This window comes from Apodemus sylvaticus, chromosome 18, assembly GCF_947179515.1.
Source record: "Apodemus sylvaticus chromosome 18, mApoSyl1.1, whole genome shotgun sequence".
In the NCBI taxonomy this organism is placed as follows: Eukaryota; Metazoa; Chordata; class Mammalia; order Rodentia; family Muridae; genus Apodemus; species Apodemus sylvaticus.
In genome coordinates, this window is record NC_067489.1 from 22535692 (window position 1) to 22554510 (window position 18819).

Genomic DNA, 18819 nt, shown 5'->3' on the forward strand with positions numbered 1-18819 from the left:
CCATGGAGGGATGTTTTTTACTGGCTTGCTTCACCTGGCTTGTTCAGCCTGCTCTCTTATGGAACCCAAGAATACCAGCCCAAGGATGGTACCACTCACAAGAGGACCTCCCCCCTTGATCACTAATTAAGAAAATGCCCCACAGCTGGATCTCATGGAGGCACTTCCCCAACTGAAGCTCCTTTCTCTGTGATAACTCCAGCCTGTGTCAAGTTGACACACAAAACCAGCCAGTACAATCACTAAACTTCAGAATAGAAAGGACTTGCTTAAAGCACCAGTCACGTGAGAAGACAGGTCAAGACTGCAGCCTTGATCTCATCTACCAGACCTGAGACGTTTCCATGTGAGACTCTACCTCCTAGTGTTCTGTCTTTCCTGAGAAGCAGCAGAAATGGAAAACTATAGTTTCTTCTCCTCCCACCAAAACCCTGGTATCCAGGCGCTAGCACCAACAATGAACCGTGTGATGTCTTGTTGTGATGGCTTAACATTATTACAGCTTTGAGGCATTATGCATGTCATTTCTATTTCCTCAGCTTGAAACTTCCTAGAGGCAGAGACATTGCTGAATTCACCTTCCTCACCATCTCCAGGAGCCAGCAAATGATCAGAAGGAAAGAGAGAAGACGTACGTGAAGAATATCAAGGAGAGCAGCTTTACCACAGCCACATCTCCAGCCTGCTCAACACTGAACTAAGACATTTCAGTCCCAAGGCTCACGATTAGTCTCAGATGATTTACCAAGATGCACAAAGCACCACACAGGATGCCTGGCATACAGCGAACCCTCAGGAAACAGAGACTGAGGTCAGTAGCAACAGCAAAGGAGCCAACAGTGATAGAGTTGAGACAGGCTCATCAAGACAAGACATGCAAACGTTCAAACTGGAGATGACCATACTGGGTGCTGAAAACTTATTTGTTCATGCTGGCTAAATCATTATATGACCACATCAAGAATCCCCCTTTCCCCATAAGAGAAAGACATCCCATCCCGTGGCCAGACTGTGGAGGCTGGGGGATATTACAGGGTCCTTAAACTGTGCCCTTGTTCTCCACAAGAACAACAAGGGCAACATCCCCAGGGAGCCCCAGGCTGTAGCTTGTCCTGGGTTTGGGTTCTGTTCCTACTCCCAGGAGAGCAACATGAAGCTCCCTCCCTAAGGCACGTCTCTGGCAGCTTCGCTTACTGCCCCCCTCAGTCTCCCACTCATTCATTGGTGCACGGGGTACTTGCTCATCCAACCCCAGATGTGTTGCTTATCTCGAGCACGTGAGCTCTACCACCTCCCAACTGTATCCTCCCCTGTTCTTGCTTAACCAGAAACTTCATTTACAGGCTTTTCTTCCTTGCAAAGCCACCTCAAGATAACTGGATTATTGTGAGTAGCAATGGCAGGGATGCAGGAGTCAGATTGACAGGCGTGTTCCACTGGCCATGCTTTCTTCACACACACACACACACACACACACAACTCCCCTTGCTTTCAGAACACACCTTCCATGCCCATCCCTTTCCTCTAGAGTGAAACAAAAACCCAGAGAATTGGGCATGGCATGGTAGCCACACTTCGCCAAAACACTGTTCTCAAATCTGGAAAGATTGCTTGGCCATCAACATGGCCGATAACTAACACAGGAACCGAAGAGGTGTTCTGAGCCGTCACTGTCATAGCAAGACCCATCCAGTTGCACTCTTCCCCTTCCAGGAAGAATTACAACCCGAGAGCCCTCCAGCAGAAAGGAAAGAAGGCTGCCCTGGGCAGCCTGGACACTGGTGCAGGGGCAGTCCCAAGAGCCAGGAAAGTAGGCAGGCAAGGCGTGGCTGGTGAGCCCAGGTTCCAGGCCCGTGAGAAGCCTGGAATTCACATCAGAAGGTGAATTACAATAAGAGGAATCCTAACAGCTGGCAATATTCAAAATCAAGATGATGAGGACACCATGGTCGTGGGTGACCTGTGATTGACAGCAAGACTCTCTGTGGCTCAGAGTATGAATAAAGGTCCAGTTGGGTGTATGACTCAGTGGGCAAAACACTTACCACCCAAACCTGAGGACCAAAGTTCAGATTCCCAGTACCCGTGTCAATGCTGGGCAAGTGAACTAGCTGCCTGTGATCAAGTACTCTGGAGGCAGAGACAGAGGTTCTCGAAGGCAGGTAAACAACAGTCTATCAAAATGACTGAGCTCTGGGTTCAAGGGAGAGACTCTACCCCAGTATACAAGGTGGAGAGCGATCAGGTCTGACTTCCAGACTGACATATCCCCCCCTCCTTTCTTTCTCTCTCTCTCTCTCTCTCTCTCTCTTCCCTCTTTACTCTTTATCACACACACACATACAATCACACACATGAACACACATATATACATGCATGCCACACACATATACATATGTAAACAAAAGAAAGGCAGGTTGATAGGTACAAATCAGAACTTGCCTGCAGTCGGGCAGGACCCCTCAAGAAAGTGAGCCGTGGCTGGAGGCAGCAAAAATGCAGGGAACGACGCAAGGAAAGTAAATCGGAAAGAAAATCCTCAGGAGAGAGACAAGCAAGCCAGAAGGCAGAGTGAGACTCAGGGTCGGTGCGAAGCAACCAGGGGACATAGCAGCCTCTCTGTACAAAGGGCGGATCGAGTCTAGATGTTCGGCGCTAAGTGGAAGTCCACAGCTGCCTTATCAGAGACATGGGGTGAGATGTGAGCGCAGTTGTTTGTAGGGTCCCATTCTTCCTAGAGCAGGCAGTCCACAGCACATGACCCCTCTATAATGTCTTCATTTAGCTCTCAAACCCAAAACGCAAGCAGTGAAGACCAGCAACAGGTTAATATGTGGGTAATGACCAGGGGATTCATGTGGCTTTTCCTACAGCATGTCTTTTTCTTTCTTTCTTTCTTTTTATTTTTTTAGAGATTTACTTTATTTATATGAGTATTCTGTAGCTGTCTTCAGACACACCAGAAGAGGGCATCAGATCCCATTACAGATGGTTGTGAGCCACCACGTGGGTTGCTGGGAATTGAACTCAGGACCTCTGGAAAAGCAGTCAGTGCTCTTAACCGCTGAGCCATCTCTCCAGCCCACATCATGTCTTTTTAAAACACATTAGTTTTGTTTGCATTCATGTGGTGGGGGAACATGGTGGGGAGCGGGGAGATGGTTGCAAACATGGACAAAGCATGTGACAGTCAGAGACCAACTTGCCAAGTTGCTTCTCTCCTTCCACCATGTGGACCCTGAGGATTTAACTCAGGTCATGGGCTTAACAGTAAGCACTTCCACCCACTGAGCCATCTTGTCGACCCTCTAGCTCACATCTTAAAGCACACATCCAATCCCTAACACCGAGACCATCCTCTTCAGCCTCTGAACAGACCCAAGCCCCTCCCCCAACATTCATGTCAGTCCCTGCGCCATGCTCTGTGACTGTGCTGTTCAGGTACATGTCATTCTTCACAGCCTCACTTCCATGAAATTGCTGTGGACCAGTTGGAAGGAAGAGCATGACAGCATTCGGTGGAAAAATAAAAAGTTCCAAGTTCCCAAAGAATAATCATTTCCAATTACCAAATCCCCGCCTCTGCTGAGGCATAGCAATAAAACTGGGCAGGATAGACCTAGTGGTGCACAGCTTTGATCCTAAGACTCTGGAGGCAGAGGAAGGTGGGTACGAGGCCAGCCTGGTCTACATTGTGAGTTCCAGGACAGGCAGGGCTACATAAAGAGTCCCGGTCTCAAAAAGGAAAGAGAGTAGAGTGAAGAGAGAGAGAGAGAGAGAGAACTTAGTTCCTCATCTTTGTGCCTGGTCTCCACAAGATAATAAGGCAGTCACTTCTCCTTGCCTAAGGGTAGATTGCAATGGCATGAGGAAGCTATACCAGGTGACCTAGAAGGTCATTGCCAACTGAAAACTCCATGACTTCCTGATTCTGGAGACCAAAGAAGTCCAATACGGTCCAGCTCAAGGAACTAGATCGCATTCTCTGCTAGGGAGGGGCCCCAGACTGGAAGAGCAGGAGCCGTCATTAGGCCACAGCCCTAAGACTAAGAGCAGAGCGGACGCAAGTCAGAGCTGGAAGACTCTGCCGGGCTTCTCCCGGGTATTAAATTCCTGAGTACAAGAAAAGCACAGATCTAGGACTAAGAGAGTCCATCTCCCCCAGATCTGCTCCTCAACTTCCCCCCCCCCTCTTTTTCCTTCCTCCCTCTCCTCCCTCTTCTCCCCCTCCTCCCTTTTCCCCCCTTTATCCTTTCCCCTAGTCCAACACACCCTATTCTAGATTAAATCAAGACTCTTGTACCTGCTAAGCTCACACATTACAGAGCAACCCCCCAGCTTTAGAGAAAGTTCTCTTCCTAGACGTACGTGTTGGTGTGTGTCGAAGGGCCTCTTACGCCTTACAGAGGTCCCTTGAGAGAACCCCAAGCCCTGCTCTCCTCCCAGCTGTGACAGAGGGTCCTGTCCCCTTCCCATCTGGCGTCTCACCTGGGGATTGTCCATGTACCAGAGCAGGCAGTTGGCCTGTGTGTCCAGGATGAAGTATCTCCGAAGGAACTTGCCGCTGTTCTCATTGTCTTCAATGTCCAGAAACCCACAGATTCGGTTCTGCCGGTCCACATAAGGCATTCCTGGGCTCTGCTCACATCACCCTGCGCCGCAGGAGGGAGAGACAGGTGAGAAGGAGGGCAAAGCAGGCTCTGTCTGAAGGCCTGGAGGAGCCTCACCTGTCCCTGGTTTGACTCACCTCTGTGACATGCTAAGACTCCTTGCCAACAGCTTTCTTCCCTGGACACCAAACGTCTACCCCACTGGACCCTGGAAACTTCTACCAACTCTGAACAGTCATCAAAACCCATTAGAATCAACTCGGCTTATTTTCCTGAGGCCCTACTGTGTGCTGAGCATAGTAACCTAAAGGGTCACTAGAGGGTACAGCTTCGTTGTACACTAGCTTGTGCTCCAGTATCAAGAGGCTCAACTTAGTCAGCATTCTGCGTTGTCACTAATTACTTCTTGATCTTTCTGCACCCCGGCTTCCGTGCGGAGAAGTGGGAATAATCATGGTACCACACCTTATAGGACTTGTTGATGTCAGTTAAGTTGGAGGTAAACAAGAAGTACTTCCTGGTTACTATTCCTTACAAAGCCTCAGGAAGTGATAGTAACTCACTTTACACAAGGAAACGCTATCTCGGGAGATACCTACCAAAAAAACAAAATAAAAACAAAACAAACAACAGTGACAAGAAAACACATCCAGGAATTTAGACATAACGAAGCTCGAGTGGCCAGGAATTAGATGCTACTGTGACGGGTTCCTGGGAACCCATCTTCTAGCGAAGGAAAAAGGCCTGACATATCCTGATCCTGTTCTTCTCGTCTCTAGGCCGGAAGAAAATAAATGTCCATTGTTCCAGCTTTCAGGCTGTGGTACTTTGCCATGACGGACTGAGTCAACTCCTACAGCTACCAAATGCCTACAAGTTTGATTTTGCAGATCAGCATAAGGCAAAATCCTGGGCTCCGCTCATACCATCCTGTGTGGGAAGGGGAAGGGGCTAGTAAGGAAGATGATGAAGCAAGCTTTATCTCAGGACCTGAATAAGCCTCACATGGCGTGACTCATCTCAGTTGCATGCTGGGAGCGAACAGAAAGTAGCAATGGCGAGTCCTAAGCTGGGAGCACCTTCCCTGACTCCAGAACAGGGCCTCTGACGATGTGAGAAGAACCACATGTCCTGGATACTTCATCTCTCCAGAATGTGCTCTAAGAGCCTCCCGGAAAGAGGAAGAGCCCCAGAGCCCTCAGAGGGGAGAAAAAGCCAAGACACCTGGTCTGGAATCACGGGCCATGAGGAAGTAGGTTAGAAACCCCACAGGGCTGCAGAGGGCTATCACCTACAGACTTCCAAAGCCAGACAACATCCAACCACTGAGCTCTGACTCACCTCAACAGAGCAGGACTTACAATGGCCCCAGCCACAGAAGCCCTGCAGCCAAGCAAAAGTTTGAGGTGGCTGATGAAGGTACCCTATGACCCAACACAGACTCAGAGAAACTACTGCCCCAGCCTTCCAAGTCCAGTGGGGACAAAGCCCCAGGAAACAAGGGGACACATTTCTAGGTCGGAAATGTGATGCTCTAAAAGTGATGGCTGGTGGGGTGGGGTGTTCTCGAACATTCCAACAAGCCAGCAGTACTGAGAGTGTGCACCAAGAAACAAGGGCCACATACATACATGAACACACACACACACACCACAGAGAGATTCCGGTGAACCCCATGGTTCAGGCATGTGCTGGCCAGTTCCGAAGAGGGACAGAAGCTGCGGACATCTGGAGATCTCATGGCTACCGGTAAGGAGTGCAGAGATCAGAGGAATAAGGTAGACAGACAAACAGTTAAGAACAGTCCACCATGGCAAAAAAAGGAAGCAGAAGAGGAGGTGAGAAAGGGATCCAAAGTAGGAAGACGAGGTTTTGAAAAGGAAGCTAACTGGGTAGCAGAAGTGGGGGCCATGGAGGGGTGGGGGGAGGAGGGGCACCCTGCACAAAGTGACGTCAGCTACTCTAGAAGTGTTCCCCAGCGCCAGTCTCAAAATGGAACAAGTTTAAGATCGGAGAAATAAGAAAGCCAAGAGTTAGGAGATGCTTTCGGGAATCAACCCAGCACACACTGGGTCTTCAATAGAAGGCCCGGGAGGCTGTGAATGCCTGGGAATATATGTGGTCTGTTCAAAGAATGGGGGTCTTGAGTAGGAAGACAAAGCCACCGAGCATAGAAAGGTACAGAACCTTTGGGTGAGGACAGGAGAGACACCCACCCACAGACACCAACATAACTCTAGAAGCAGAAAGCCCAGAGGCCACGGGGCTCTGGCTGCTCCAGTCAGAACTCTCCTAGATTTTATCTGAAACAGGTTCTCACTGTGCATTCTCTAACTCTCGACGATCCTCCTGCCCCAGCCTCCCTAGTGCTAAGATTACATGCCTGTACCACCATGCCCTGCTATCCAATGTAACGTCCAAGAGAACACGCTCAGCTGCCCGGGCAAACAAAGCTGACCGGCCTGGGGCCTGCTGGGCAGCAGAGTGTCCAAGAATGCTGGCTTTTTGAAGTTCCCCTTTTCAGCCTGCAGGATGTACCAGTTCCTGCTTCTCCCTCAAGATCGAGGGTGGAGAAGGGCTTCTTTCTCCAGAACCCTTCTGTTGAGGGACTGCCCATGCGCATGGATCCATAGTGTGGGACTTCCATGTACCAGAAGGGAAGATCTGAAGCAGAGCTCTGTACACGACATCCAGAAAAAACTGGGGGGAGCGGGAGGGGCTCCCAGATGCCTAAGGCAGCTGAGTCACACAGCTCATCAAGACTGGGAGGGGGCAGTGGCTGGACACTGTTATAATTGCCCCACTGGCTCATCAACACTGTTTTCAATGATTTCTGTACATTAATGTATGGATGACAGTATGACTTACTTAATCATTTCTCTAGTACTAAACAAGTGAGTCTAGAGCCTTGATTTCTGCTATTATAAATAACACCAAAACGTTATTTGCTTTATATTTTCCATATATATGTATGTATGTGCATACATATATATGTATATATGTATGTGTATATCTATTCATATATGTGAATATATGTATATATGCACACATATATACATAATTTTTTTTCATTTTTTGACATGGTAAAGAAGATATGTTAAAGATAATAATATGGGGAATAGAAAAATGGTCCACGGTTAAAAGTGCTTGCTGTTCTTGCTTTCCAACACTGACATGGTAGTTCCCAACTATCAGTGCACCATACACCACATGGTGTATGTCCACCACATACGTGTGGACAAAACATATTTTAATAAACACAGAGTAAAAGCTAATAGATTTTTTTTGAGGGCAGTGTGACTAGAACACAGGCTATGTGACTATTTAGCATTATTGAGACCTATTATAAAATTACTACCTAAACATCTTTGTTGCAACTGATAATTCAGCTTAACATCCTTAGATACTTTCTTTAGAGAGGGTCTCACTGTGTAGACTTGGCTGGGCTGAAACTCACTATAAAAAGCATGTTGTTGGGGCTGGAGAGATGGCTCAGCGGTTAAGAGCACTGACTGCTCTTCCGGAGGTCCTGAGTTCAATTCCCAGCAACCACATGGTGGCTCACAACCACCTGTAATGGGATCGGATGCCCTGCCCTCTTCTGTTGTGTCTGAAGACAGTGACAGTGTATTTACATATAATAATAAATCTTTAAAAAAAAAAAAAGCATGCTGTTATCTAATTCACAGAGATTCCCCTGCCTCTGTGGGGTCTGAAGGCCTGCATGACCGTGGGCCTACACCACTGTGTCTAGCTGTACTCTACCATGTACCGAAGTTCTCACCACTTGAAAGCTATTCCTAGTTTGAAATGGATAATGAAGACGACTGGTGAGGATGCATGCTCAGATTTATTTCCTATTTTATGTATTTTAGACCTTTGACCACTCCCCGCTGACTTCTACCACCCCCAACCCCTCACACCCCACCTCCTGCCTGTCTCAGCCTCCAGAGCAGCAGGCCTCCCTGAGCAGGGAATCCCATGACGATGCAGATGTCCTGGGTAGAATTTAAGTTCTAAGCACTGCAATGAGTGAAAATAAGTTATATATTTCATTAGCATGAAAAATGGCACATGCCTTTAATCCAAGGAGTTGGGGGACAGAACCAGGCAGATCTCTGTGAGTTCAAGGCCAGTCTGGGCTATGTAGTTTGTTCCTGGACAGCCAGGGCTACATGAGACCCTTAGAGAAAGTGAGTTGTCTGGGGTTACCTGGGGTAACCAACAGCAGGAAGCAGGCTAACTGGTCATTCTACTGGAATTCCTGACCAGCATTTGCTAGGTGGTGAGAAACACTTGTGATAGTCCAAGGCTGCCCATTTCACCTTGTAATGAGAGCCTCCAGAGGCTCCTACCTCAAAATATTTCTTCATCCACTAGATATGCAAACCCATAAAATGTAAACTTTAATAGGCCTGTATCCTAATAGAGGCAGACGCAAGGGAGACTTAAGAAAGCAGACCACACCCTGGAGGATAGACAGAGGCACCAGGAAGGCTAAGCTCAGAGAAGATTGAGCTCTAAATAGATGGCATTCCGTTGAGCAGGTTGGGGTGGGGGTGGGGGGGGTCCTAGGATTTATATACACCTGGGACCTTTCTGAAAAGCATTTTGGCAGTATGTAACAAGACAGCTAAAAATGTTCCTGCTCCAGGCGGGAGAGATGGCTCGGTGGTTAAGAGCACCAACTGCTCTTCCTAAGGTCCTGAGTTCAAATCCCCACAACCACATGGTAGCTTACAATCATCTGTAATGGGATCTGATGTCCTCTTCTGGAGTGTCTGAAGACAGCTGCAGTGGACTTACATATAATAAATAAATAAATCTTTGGGCCAGAGCAAGTGGGGCCGGAAAAAATTAAAAAAAAAAAAATGTTCCTGCTCTTTGACCCAGTATTTGTAGTTTTAGGATTCTTTCCAAATAAACAGACAGAAGTAGAAAGATGAAAACTGCATTCAAACTTGTAACAAAATAGTTGAAAACAACCCAAACAGCCCAATGATCAAGTAACAAATAATTCAATTCAGAGACTCAAATATATTAAAGATATTGTAACAACTGTTTTAAAAAAAAAAACAATACTGCCTTCAAGTAATTTCTTCTAGGGTGGGGTGTGTTTGTGCATGCACACGTGTGTGTCCATCTATATGTGTGGGTGTGGCTGAGCATGCAGGTGTGTATGTGCAAGTGTGCGTTCATGTGTGTATGCATGAGTGTGTCTGTGCACACGTGCGTGCATGTGTGTGTGTGTATGTGTGTATATGTGTATCCAAGCGTGTATACAGTCTTGTATACAGTTGTCTACATGTTCTATAGTAAATACATGCTAATTTATTTAGAGGAGAAAGCCGGATAATCCCACAAACATGCTGGGCAGCAGGATTTGAGCGTCTCCAGCCCCTGCAGATCTGAAACACAGCCTCAGCTAAGTCCAGCTCACGTGCAGCTTTTTGGAGTTCTGTGGACTCCAGTCTAATAAAACAGTATCTCAATCACCCAAAGCCAGACACCGGCTGCAAGGGGAGGCTCCCTCCACCCTTTATGTTGGGTTTCTCCTTTCCTACCACCAAGGGCTCTTACAGGCTCCTTCCTCCCCAGCTGGTTTGTTCTGTAGCCATCTTAAGAGGATCCACGTCCTTGGCTCTAACCAAACACTAAGGACTATTTATGCCTTTGCTATAACACCTGATCCATACCTGACCACTGTTCTGAAGAGAGGAACTGGGAAGCCTTGTAAGCCAGTATGCACCCCTCGGGAAGTCAGGTGTGGTGGCTCACGACTGCACTCCCAACACTTGGGCAGCTACGACAGGAGGATTGCTAAGAGAGCCAGGCCACAGCAAAAACACCAAGAAGCCACAAATGAACACGGTGGCTTTTCCTTGTTAAACTGAGAACGGGCTGGGGAAAGGGTGTGGACAGTACAGTCCTTACGGCGCAATCTCACCCTGAAATGAGGGATGTGGTGGTATGAGCCTCTAGTCCCAGCAATGGTGAAGAGATGCAGGCCTGTCCCAGCTCCCTGCCCAGACAACCTACCTAGTTAGTGAGCTCTAGGTCCCTATAAGAGACCCAGTCTCAAAACAGAAGGTGGAGCTGGGGAGACGGCTCAGTGCGTAAAGTGTTTGCTATGTATGTATTAGGGCCAGATGTGGACCCTAGTCCTGATGTACAACTTATGTGGAAGTTCACATCTGCAACCGGAGCCCCAGGGTTGGGGACAGACAAGCATATATTGGGGACTTGCTGGCTTCCAGCTTAGCTGAAACAGTGAGCTCCAGGCTCCAGAGCTATAAATAAATAAATAAATAAATAAATAAATAAATAAATAAATAAATAATAAGGTAGAGAACAATGGGCAAGAAACCCATTGTGAACTTCTGGCACCCAGACAAACATTCAAGTGACAAAACCTAAAAGTAAACACACACTTCAAATAACAACAAAACAAATAAAAATCTGAGACATATGGCATCTGAGGAACAACATTCAGGTTGATCTCTAATTGTCACACACACCCATGCAACACACACACAATACATACACACCCAACACACACACATTCATGACCCATGCAACACACACACGCCATATACACACATGTAACATACATACCCAACACATACACTCACACCCATGACCAATGCAACACACACACATTCAATACGTACATACCCAATACACACACCCATGACCAGTGCAACACACACACATCCAACACATACACTCATGTCCATGACCCCTGCAACACATATTTAACACATACACACCCAATACACACACCCCCAATACATACACATGCAACACACACAGCACATACACACACATGATCCATGCAACACATACATGTGCAACACACACACCCAATACACACACGTAACACACACTCAACACATACACAAACACCCATGATCCATGCAACACATACACACACATGTGCAACACACACACCCAACACATATACACAATTCCATGGTGCATGTAACACATACACATTCAACACTCACACCCAATACACACACATGTAACACACATCCAGACCCACACACATGAAACACACATATGTACTATACACATGCCCATGACTCATACCACATACACATACATTCAACACACACACATTCAACACAAACACCTAATATACACACATGAAACATATACATGTAACACACATACAACACACACACATATGTAACATGGGTGGAATTGATAAATGGGTAAAGTTGAGGGTATGGCTTAGTGGTTAGCAGCACTTGTCTCACAAGTGTTGAGCACTTGAGTTCAAGATCCACATGAAAATCTCCCCAGCCCTTTCCGAAGCTTTAAGAAGAAGAGATGACTGTTCCTCTGGTGGCCTGTTGTTGGTGTTATGAGAACCAAATAAAAATTTGGGTGTGGAACTGTTCACTTGTAAACACAACTCGGATGAAGTGGAGACTGGGGGATGCCCATACACTCACTGACCAGCTAGCTAGGCACACAAGGTTCTAGGCATGGGGAGACCGCATCTCAAACACAAGATGGCAGGATGGAAGGCCCCTGAAGAATGCTAATGCCTGAGATTGACCTCTAACCTCCATCCGTGCACTCACACACATGTATCTACATACATGCGCACATGCATGTGTACACACACACACCTAAATTACAATGCTAATAATATAACAAAATAGATGACCACCCCCTGACACAGTGGTGCATGCCTATCATCCCAGAACTTGGAGGTAGAGGCTGGAGGCCAAGGTCATCCACAGCTACATAGTAAGTTTGAGGCCAGCCTGGGCTACATGAGACCTTGACTCAAAAAACCCAAAATATATTAAAATTAAAAACTGTGTAGGCATGATGATGTATACCTGCAGTCTTATCTACTAGGGAAACTGAGAACTTAAATAAATAAATAAATAAATAAATAAATAAATAAATAAATAAATAAAAAAAATAACCTGAGGACTGATGGACTGATGCAGGAATTTGGAGCCAACCTGACTAATAAATTACCCTTAAAAATCAAATAAACTGGGACTGGAAAGCTTGCTCAGTGGTTAAGAACACATGTTCCTTTTTCAGAGGACTTGGTTAGTAGCACTGACATGGTATGGTGGTTTGAATAGGAATGGCCCCATGGACTCCTGTGTTTGAATGCTTAGTGCATAGGAAGTAGCACTTTTAGGAGGTGTAGCCTTATTGGACAAAGTGTGTCATTAGCAGGAAAGGTTCTGAGGTCTCATATGCTCAAACTATGGCCAGTGTGGCTCACAGACTCCTGCTTCCTATAGATCAAGATCTCAGCTCCTTCTCCAGCACCATGTCTGCCTGCACACTGCCATGCACACCATGTTCAGTTCTGAGCTAAACCTCCGACACCGTAAGCCAGCCTCAATGCAACGGTCTCCCATGTAAGAGTTGCCATGGTCATGATATCTCTTCACAAGAATAGAAACCCTAAAGTAGACACGTGGATGCCCAACATCATGCCTAACCCTAGTTCCAGGGAATCCCACAGGCGCACAAACAAACAAAAAAAAAAAGTTCACATATATAAATAAATAAATCTAAAAATCTTCAATCAAATATTCAGCTGAACAAGTAAAAGAAAACGGTGGACAGACAATTTAACATTATAAATAAAATTTTCTGGAGAGCAGGGATGCTGTTCAGTTCCTTCAGTGCTTGTCCACCATGCAGCCCTACACCACGGGAGCAGGGCATGAAGGAGGACACTTGTGACCCAGCACTCAGGAGATGGAGGCAGGAAGACCAGAAATTCAAAGTCATCCTCTACTATATACTGAGTCTGAGGCCAGCCTGGGCTACATGAGACATTGTCTCGAAAGAAACAAAACAATAGAGTTATGAGATGATCCAAGCTGCAGTTGGCCAGAACTAAAGAAGTTTCCTAAAATACACATGTATGCACCCCCCCAAACACACACACACACAGACACACACACACAGAGAGAGAGAGAGAGAGAGAGTTTAAAAGGAACTTCCCTATAAGAGAGATAATGCTTCTTTCAGATACCATAGTATAGAAAAAAACCAATCAGGTATAGGTTACCACTTTTTGGGCTGTGGTCAACAAGGCCTCTATAGGCCTCTAAACATTCCAAGCCATTGCTGATGTTCTTCGGTAGACTCCAGAACTTGATGGTTCAGCCCGATGGCTAAAAGGACCATGAGCCTGAGTCACAGAATATGAAGAAATAAAGCTGGCTCTGACCTGGAAGCCTTATTCCTATAGTGCCAAAAAAAAAGGGGGTTACTTACTCAGTGTGAACCCTGCTCGCAACAGCAATGGCTGGCCTGAGAAGATGCACCTGCTAATATAACCATAGCACGGATCCTATGGGAGTAGCCACACCTGACAGGCTAACCCATGCTCCAGTAGAGGGTTCTACATTCATGGACAAGCAGGCAGCGGTATGAAGTGTATTTAGTTGTTGGGGGCAGGGGTTGGGTGTGTGGTGAAGTTGGGGAGAGGGGAGGAATTAACAGGAAGGGAGCAGGGAATGGATTTGATCAAATCAAAACACATATGAATAAAATTCCCAACAACAACAACAACAAAAAGTAGTTGTGGTTTGGGCCAGAGTGTAGCACAGCTGTAGAATACTTGCCTAGTGTGTACATCTCACACACACACACACACACACACACACCACAGCGAGAGAGGAAATGCTGGCATTTCCCTATATCAGCTCCTTGATTCCTGAGGTAGTCCATGTGGTTTGCAATAAGAAAGATTCATTTGCTGGACTATTCTGATGTTTGTGAGGTCAGTAGAGTAGAGAGAAAATAGTAACAGAAACCCTGCCTCAAGTGGTCTTGTCCATTTTACAAAATAAATCTACAAAATAATATACTATAATCCCAATTCAAAATGATCTATTTGGGCCTAGAGAGATGGCTCAGCAGGTCACGTGCTTGCTGTGCTTTCAAAAGACCAGAGTTTGATTCTTAGCACCTACATAGGGTAGCTCACAACCATCTCCAGCTAGAGGGGCCTCTCCTGTCCCTCCTCGGGCATGTACACACAAGGTTCCATACACACACACACACACACAATTAAAATGTTTTAGCAAGAAAATGCATTTTTTAAGATTCCTTTTTGTTCATATTTAGATATTTCTTTCACATCAGTCCATGTTAATAAGACAGAAACTTTCTAGAATTACGACCTAGTAAGAGCTTAGATGGTGGTTCTGGATTTGTCTTTCCTTGTTGCCCTCTAAGAGCAGAAGATCTGGAGAGACAGCCCCAGCCACAGGAGTGAAGACTCTGACCTGGATCTGCTAAACTCATAAGAAGAACATGTATAGGAAATGACATCAGAGGTCTCAGACAGGACCTGGGTGTGGAGGTGGGAGCAGCCGCCGAGTTCACGCCTACTACTTCGTATGCAGTATGCCCACAGATGTGCAAAGCCTCAACAGAAGCTAACAGCCCTGGGGAAAACAAACGCACACAGGACAGCCACTCCAGAGATCATCCCTTAGCCTGGCCACAGAGCAGAGTCTGGGAAGTGCCGGGGCATGAGTTTCCAAAATCCAGCCACAGTGTCCTCGCATTCTGTAGTGGTCCCTAGAGCAAATTCCAAACTGTGGATGGAGGAGGGCTAACACTGAAGAGGAGGGAATGTACCGACCCGGTCCCGTGTCCCCAGCGGAAGTCTGGGTGAGGAATGCAAACATCTTCAGGAATGGGGAGGTTCAGAAAGAGTGCCGCCACTTTGACCCTCAGACAGCCTGACCTCCTCTGGATCCCAGGATTTGGGGGAGGAGGAGGATACATAATCAGGGAGAAAATTTTAAAGGAAAAGAACATTGGAAGGAAGACAAAAGGAGACAACACCAATGAGCTATTTTAAACCTTCTAGACCTCTTGTCTCATCTACACTGGGAGAAAATGCAGCTGGAGGGCCCCCCCAGGCAAAAAATAAAGGCTCGTCATCGTAGGATCACCTTCCCAGAAAGGTCCTTGAGCAGGCAGGCAGGCAGGCAGGCAGGCAGGCAGCCACATCTGGGATATAAATAGCCCCGAGAAGCTGGGCTCCACAGTGCTCAGAACCCCAAAGCCCCCCTGCTCAGGAGACACTAAGCAAGAGGCTCACTGGAGGGGCTTCATCCTGGCAGCTGCTCAGGGACTGCACCCGAGAAGGAAGCACCAGTAGGCTTCCTCTTGCCTGCCCTTCTGCAAAGTTCGCACCAAGGCCTGCCTGTGTCTGTTTAAACCCTGCCGCTAGATTTGGGGAAGGAAGAAGGGCTGGGTGTGGCAAGACTTAGATAAGCAGGTGACAAGGATCAATATGTGTATTTTCAAACTTTTGCAAGAAAGAGAGGGGGGAGTAGAGAGACAGAGAGAGAGAGAGGCAGACACACACACACACACACAGAGAGAGAGAGAGAGAGAGAGAGAGTTCCATGACCACCAAAAAAGAATAGACTGACTTCTGGACTTTTGTCACCCATCCTCACGGCACAGGAAGTTTTAAAGGGTTTAGAGTGAAGAGAACCTGGGTCCAAACATGGACAAACCACTGGACTCTCCTGGACCCGTTTCCTCATTTGCATTAGAGACAATCGCTCTGAGGAATTAAATAAATAATGTGTTGGAAATTCTCAACTGCTGACCAGTAAACACCAGGCAAAAGCCATCGTTTAAACCTGTGTGTTCAGTGGGAAAGCATGTGTTTTGGGAGATTCTGGGAGCCAAGATTTACATCAAAGATCTTCCAAATACAACCCCCCCCTTCCCCAAGGATGGAATCCATCTTCCCAGTCTATGCTCTTTTCTCTTGGTACCAGGCTTCTGCTGGGCAGGGCAGGGCAGGGGTCTTTCTCTCCCCGCAGCCACTGCCTATCACACTGTAATAATCTTTGTTCTGCTTCCTTCCTTTCCAAAGCCTAGCAGATTAGATTGCTGAGTCCTATCCTGCTTGCTTAACCAAGACAGACAAGAAAGTGAAAGTAAGACTGCCCAAACTGTTCCTGGGGGAGAGACCTCACTGTGCCCAGCCCCAAAGCCCAAGCCACCAAGCCCCTGGAGCGGACAGAATAATGACAGCCTCCTTGCTTTCCCCGAGACCCAAAAGTCAACAGGGATCTACATCCAATCCAACCTCAGCCATCCAGCCTGCAGCGGGGACATCGCCCAGATGTGCACCTGTATCACGACTGGAAATCAAAGAAGTATCAGCGGGAGCCACACATGGTCACACTCCTGCTACTTGGTCTGTCTAGTGTTCTAGCACACACCTGGGGGGTGGGGAGTGCAGCACTGCTCTCCTGGGGTTTGACGGACCAGCTAACACTTGTCTCCCTCCCTCAACCCCCTCTGGGGCCGGAGGGCAGGGGGGTAGGGTGAGGGGAGCTTTTGCAAGGCTTTGAGATACACTCCGCTGTCCCTTTCCCACGTTTGCAGATTCGCTTCAGCAGCAGCCAACAAGCAAGCCGTGTGTGTGTGTGTGTGTGTGTGTGTGTGTGTGTGTGTGTGTGTGTTCAGGTTTGATTGTGTCCCCCCCAGTAAAACCCCAATCTGAATAGATCTGGCTTCAGCTCGCTGTGGTGACAGGAGGGAGGCGGCCGACTCTACTTCCTTTCACACAAGGGAGAAGCAGCAAGCACGAATTAAGGGAAGAGAAGGGTGTGCCTACACTCTCCACCAAACAGCCGGCAGTTCCCAAATCGATCTCATGGGGAGATTCGCCAGCTAGGAGGTGGGCAAGGCTCCTGTGTAAGTCAGCTACACCTCCGTTAAGGGACCAGTAATCTGTAAAAAAAGACGTCTGCAGATAACAGCCAAAGGACTCATCAGTCTAAAGACAACAGCTAGAGAAAAGTCTGGTGGTGACCCAACCTGAGGCCCCATTGTTCTCCTGTCTGCTTTCTCTCATTTGCTCGACAGACTTTACTCTTGCTAGAACCCTGATAATGCTTCAAGAATCCTCCTCTGGCCTCTCCAAACACCAGTGGCTCCTGCTGGTTCCAGGTACTCTTGTATACCCAGGGTCTTTCACTAGTCTGACAACTCCCTAAAGACCCGGACTGGCCTGCTGACCCACTGCTAACTTAGTACGTTCTTATTACCAAGTTATTATTATTAGCAAGTCACTAGATGCAACCAAGTGGAAGATAAAACTTCTACCCTTCCCGTGTCTTTTGCTTAGCAGTTGCTGAAAGTTTCGTACTCCTCCTGGGGTGGGGGTGGGGGGGCAACAAAGAAAGAAGTGGGGGAGGGGAGATAGCTAATCGGAGACATTAAGAACACTGGCACAATTTTGGAACTTCAGCTTCTACTGCAAAGCAAAATGCTCCCAGGAGCCACAACTGGTTCAGTCTCCCCTGCTCCTCCTCTAGTATTTATGCTCCTCTGAAAAACTCTTAATTGAGTCCAATGGGGACAGAAGGAATTACAAACGGAAGATGCTCGTGAAGGAAGAAGCCTTAAAGGTGAAAGACTCCGGGCAGGGCTGCCAGGTAGAAGGTGAACAAGGGTGCCCTGGTCATGCCCTGAGACTTTTTTTTTCCTTCCCACGCGACCTGGCCCCATCTCTCCTTTCTTCTTTTCTTTTCCTTTTAAATTTTAACGGCGTAGGCTCCTTGGCTGAGCAGAACAGGGAAGCGCGGATGTTAAAGGGGACAGAAGGCAAGCTTCCCCTCGAAAGGGTTACCTAACCTGGCACCGACCTACGTTTTCCACCAAGTCACCTCCATTGCCAGGAATCCCAGAAGCCCATGGCGGGAGCCGACGAAAGGAGGAGTCTCCCCAGGGTAGCATTCTAGGCCCGCCAAGTTAAAAGGGAGTGAGAAGGAGAAGGAAGGGGTTCCAGCACCCAACTCGTGCCCGAGGGACTTGCCTGGGACGTTCTCTGCGCTCCTCCCCTACCCGCTGCCCGGGCAGTCCTTGAGGGGCTGCTACCCCTGTGCTTGACCCGCGGAGAAGTTTCGCCGCTGCAAACGTGAGAATCTGCAGCTCCGCAGGACGCCGCCCCCACACGCCCCACCCCACAGCCCGACCCCTGGCGGTGGCGACCTTGGTCACCCTGGAGGCTCCAGTGCACTGGAGGAGGGCCTGCATTTGGGGCTTTCCTGGGAGCTAGGGAGGTGGCCCGTGGGCTACCTCCGGTCGCCGTCCACCACCCGGACTGGCGCCACCAAGCCCAGGCGCCCTGCGCTCCCCTCTGCCCGCCGCGCCCCGGCCGGCCTGC

The 18819-nt window shown here is 47.8% G+C and overlaps 1 protein-coding gene across 4 annotated transcripts in view; it reads right to left on the minus strand.

Annotated features, from left to right (window-relative positions):
- Plekha2 (pleckstrin homology domain containing A2) overlaps window positions 1-18819 on the minus strand; it is a 60593-nt gene that overhangs the window by 41638 nt on the left and 136 nt on the right. For 3 of the 4 annotated variants that reach the window (XM_052162214.1, XM_052162215.1, XM_052162212.1), the window contains exon 2: window positions 4489-4652. In XM_052162214.1, coding sequence (XP_052018174.1) covers window positions 4489-4629 — 141 coding nt within the window. In that variant the 5' untranslated portion in view covers window positions 4630-4652. Of the gene's footprint in view, window positions 1-4488; window positions 4653-18468; window positions 18565-18819 lie in introns of those variants that run through there. The other variant, XM_052162213.1, reaches the window with a different exon arrangement.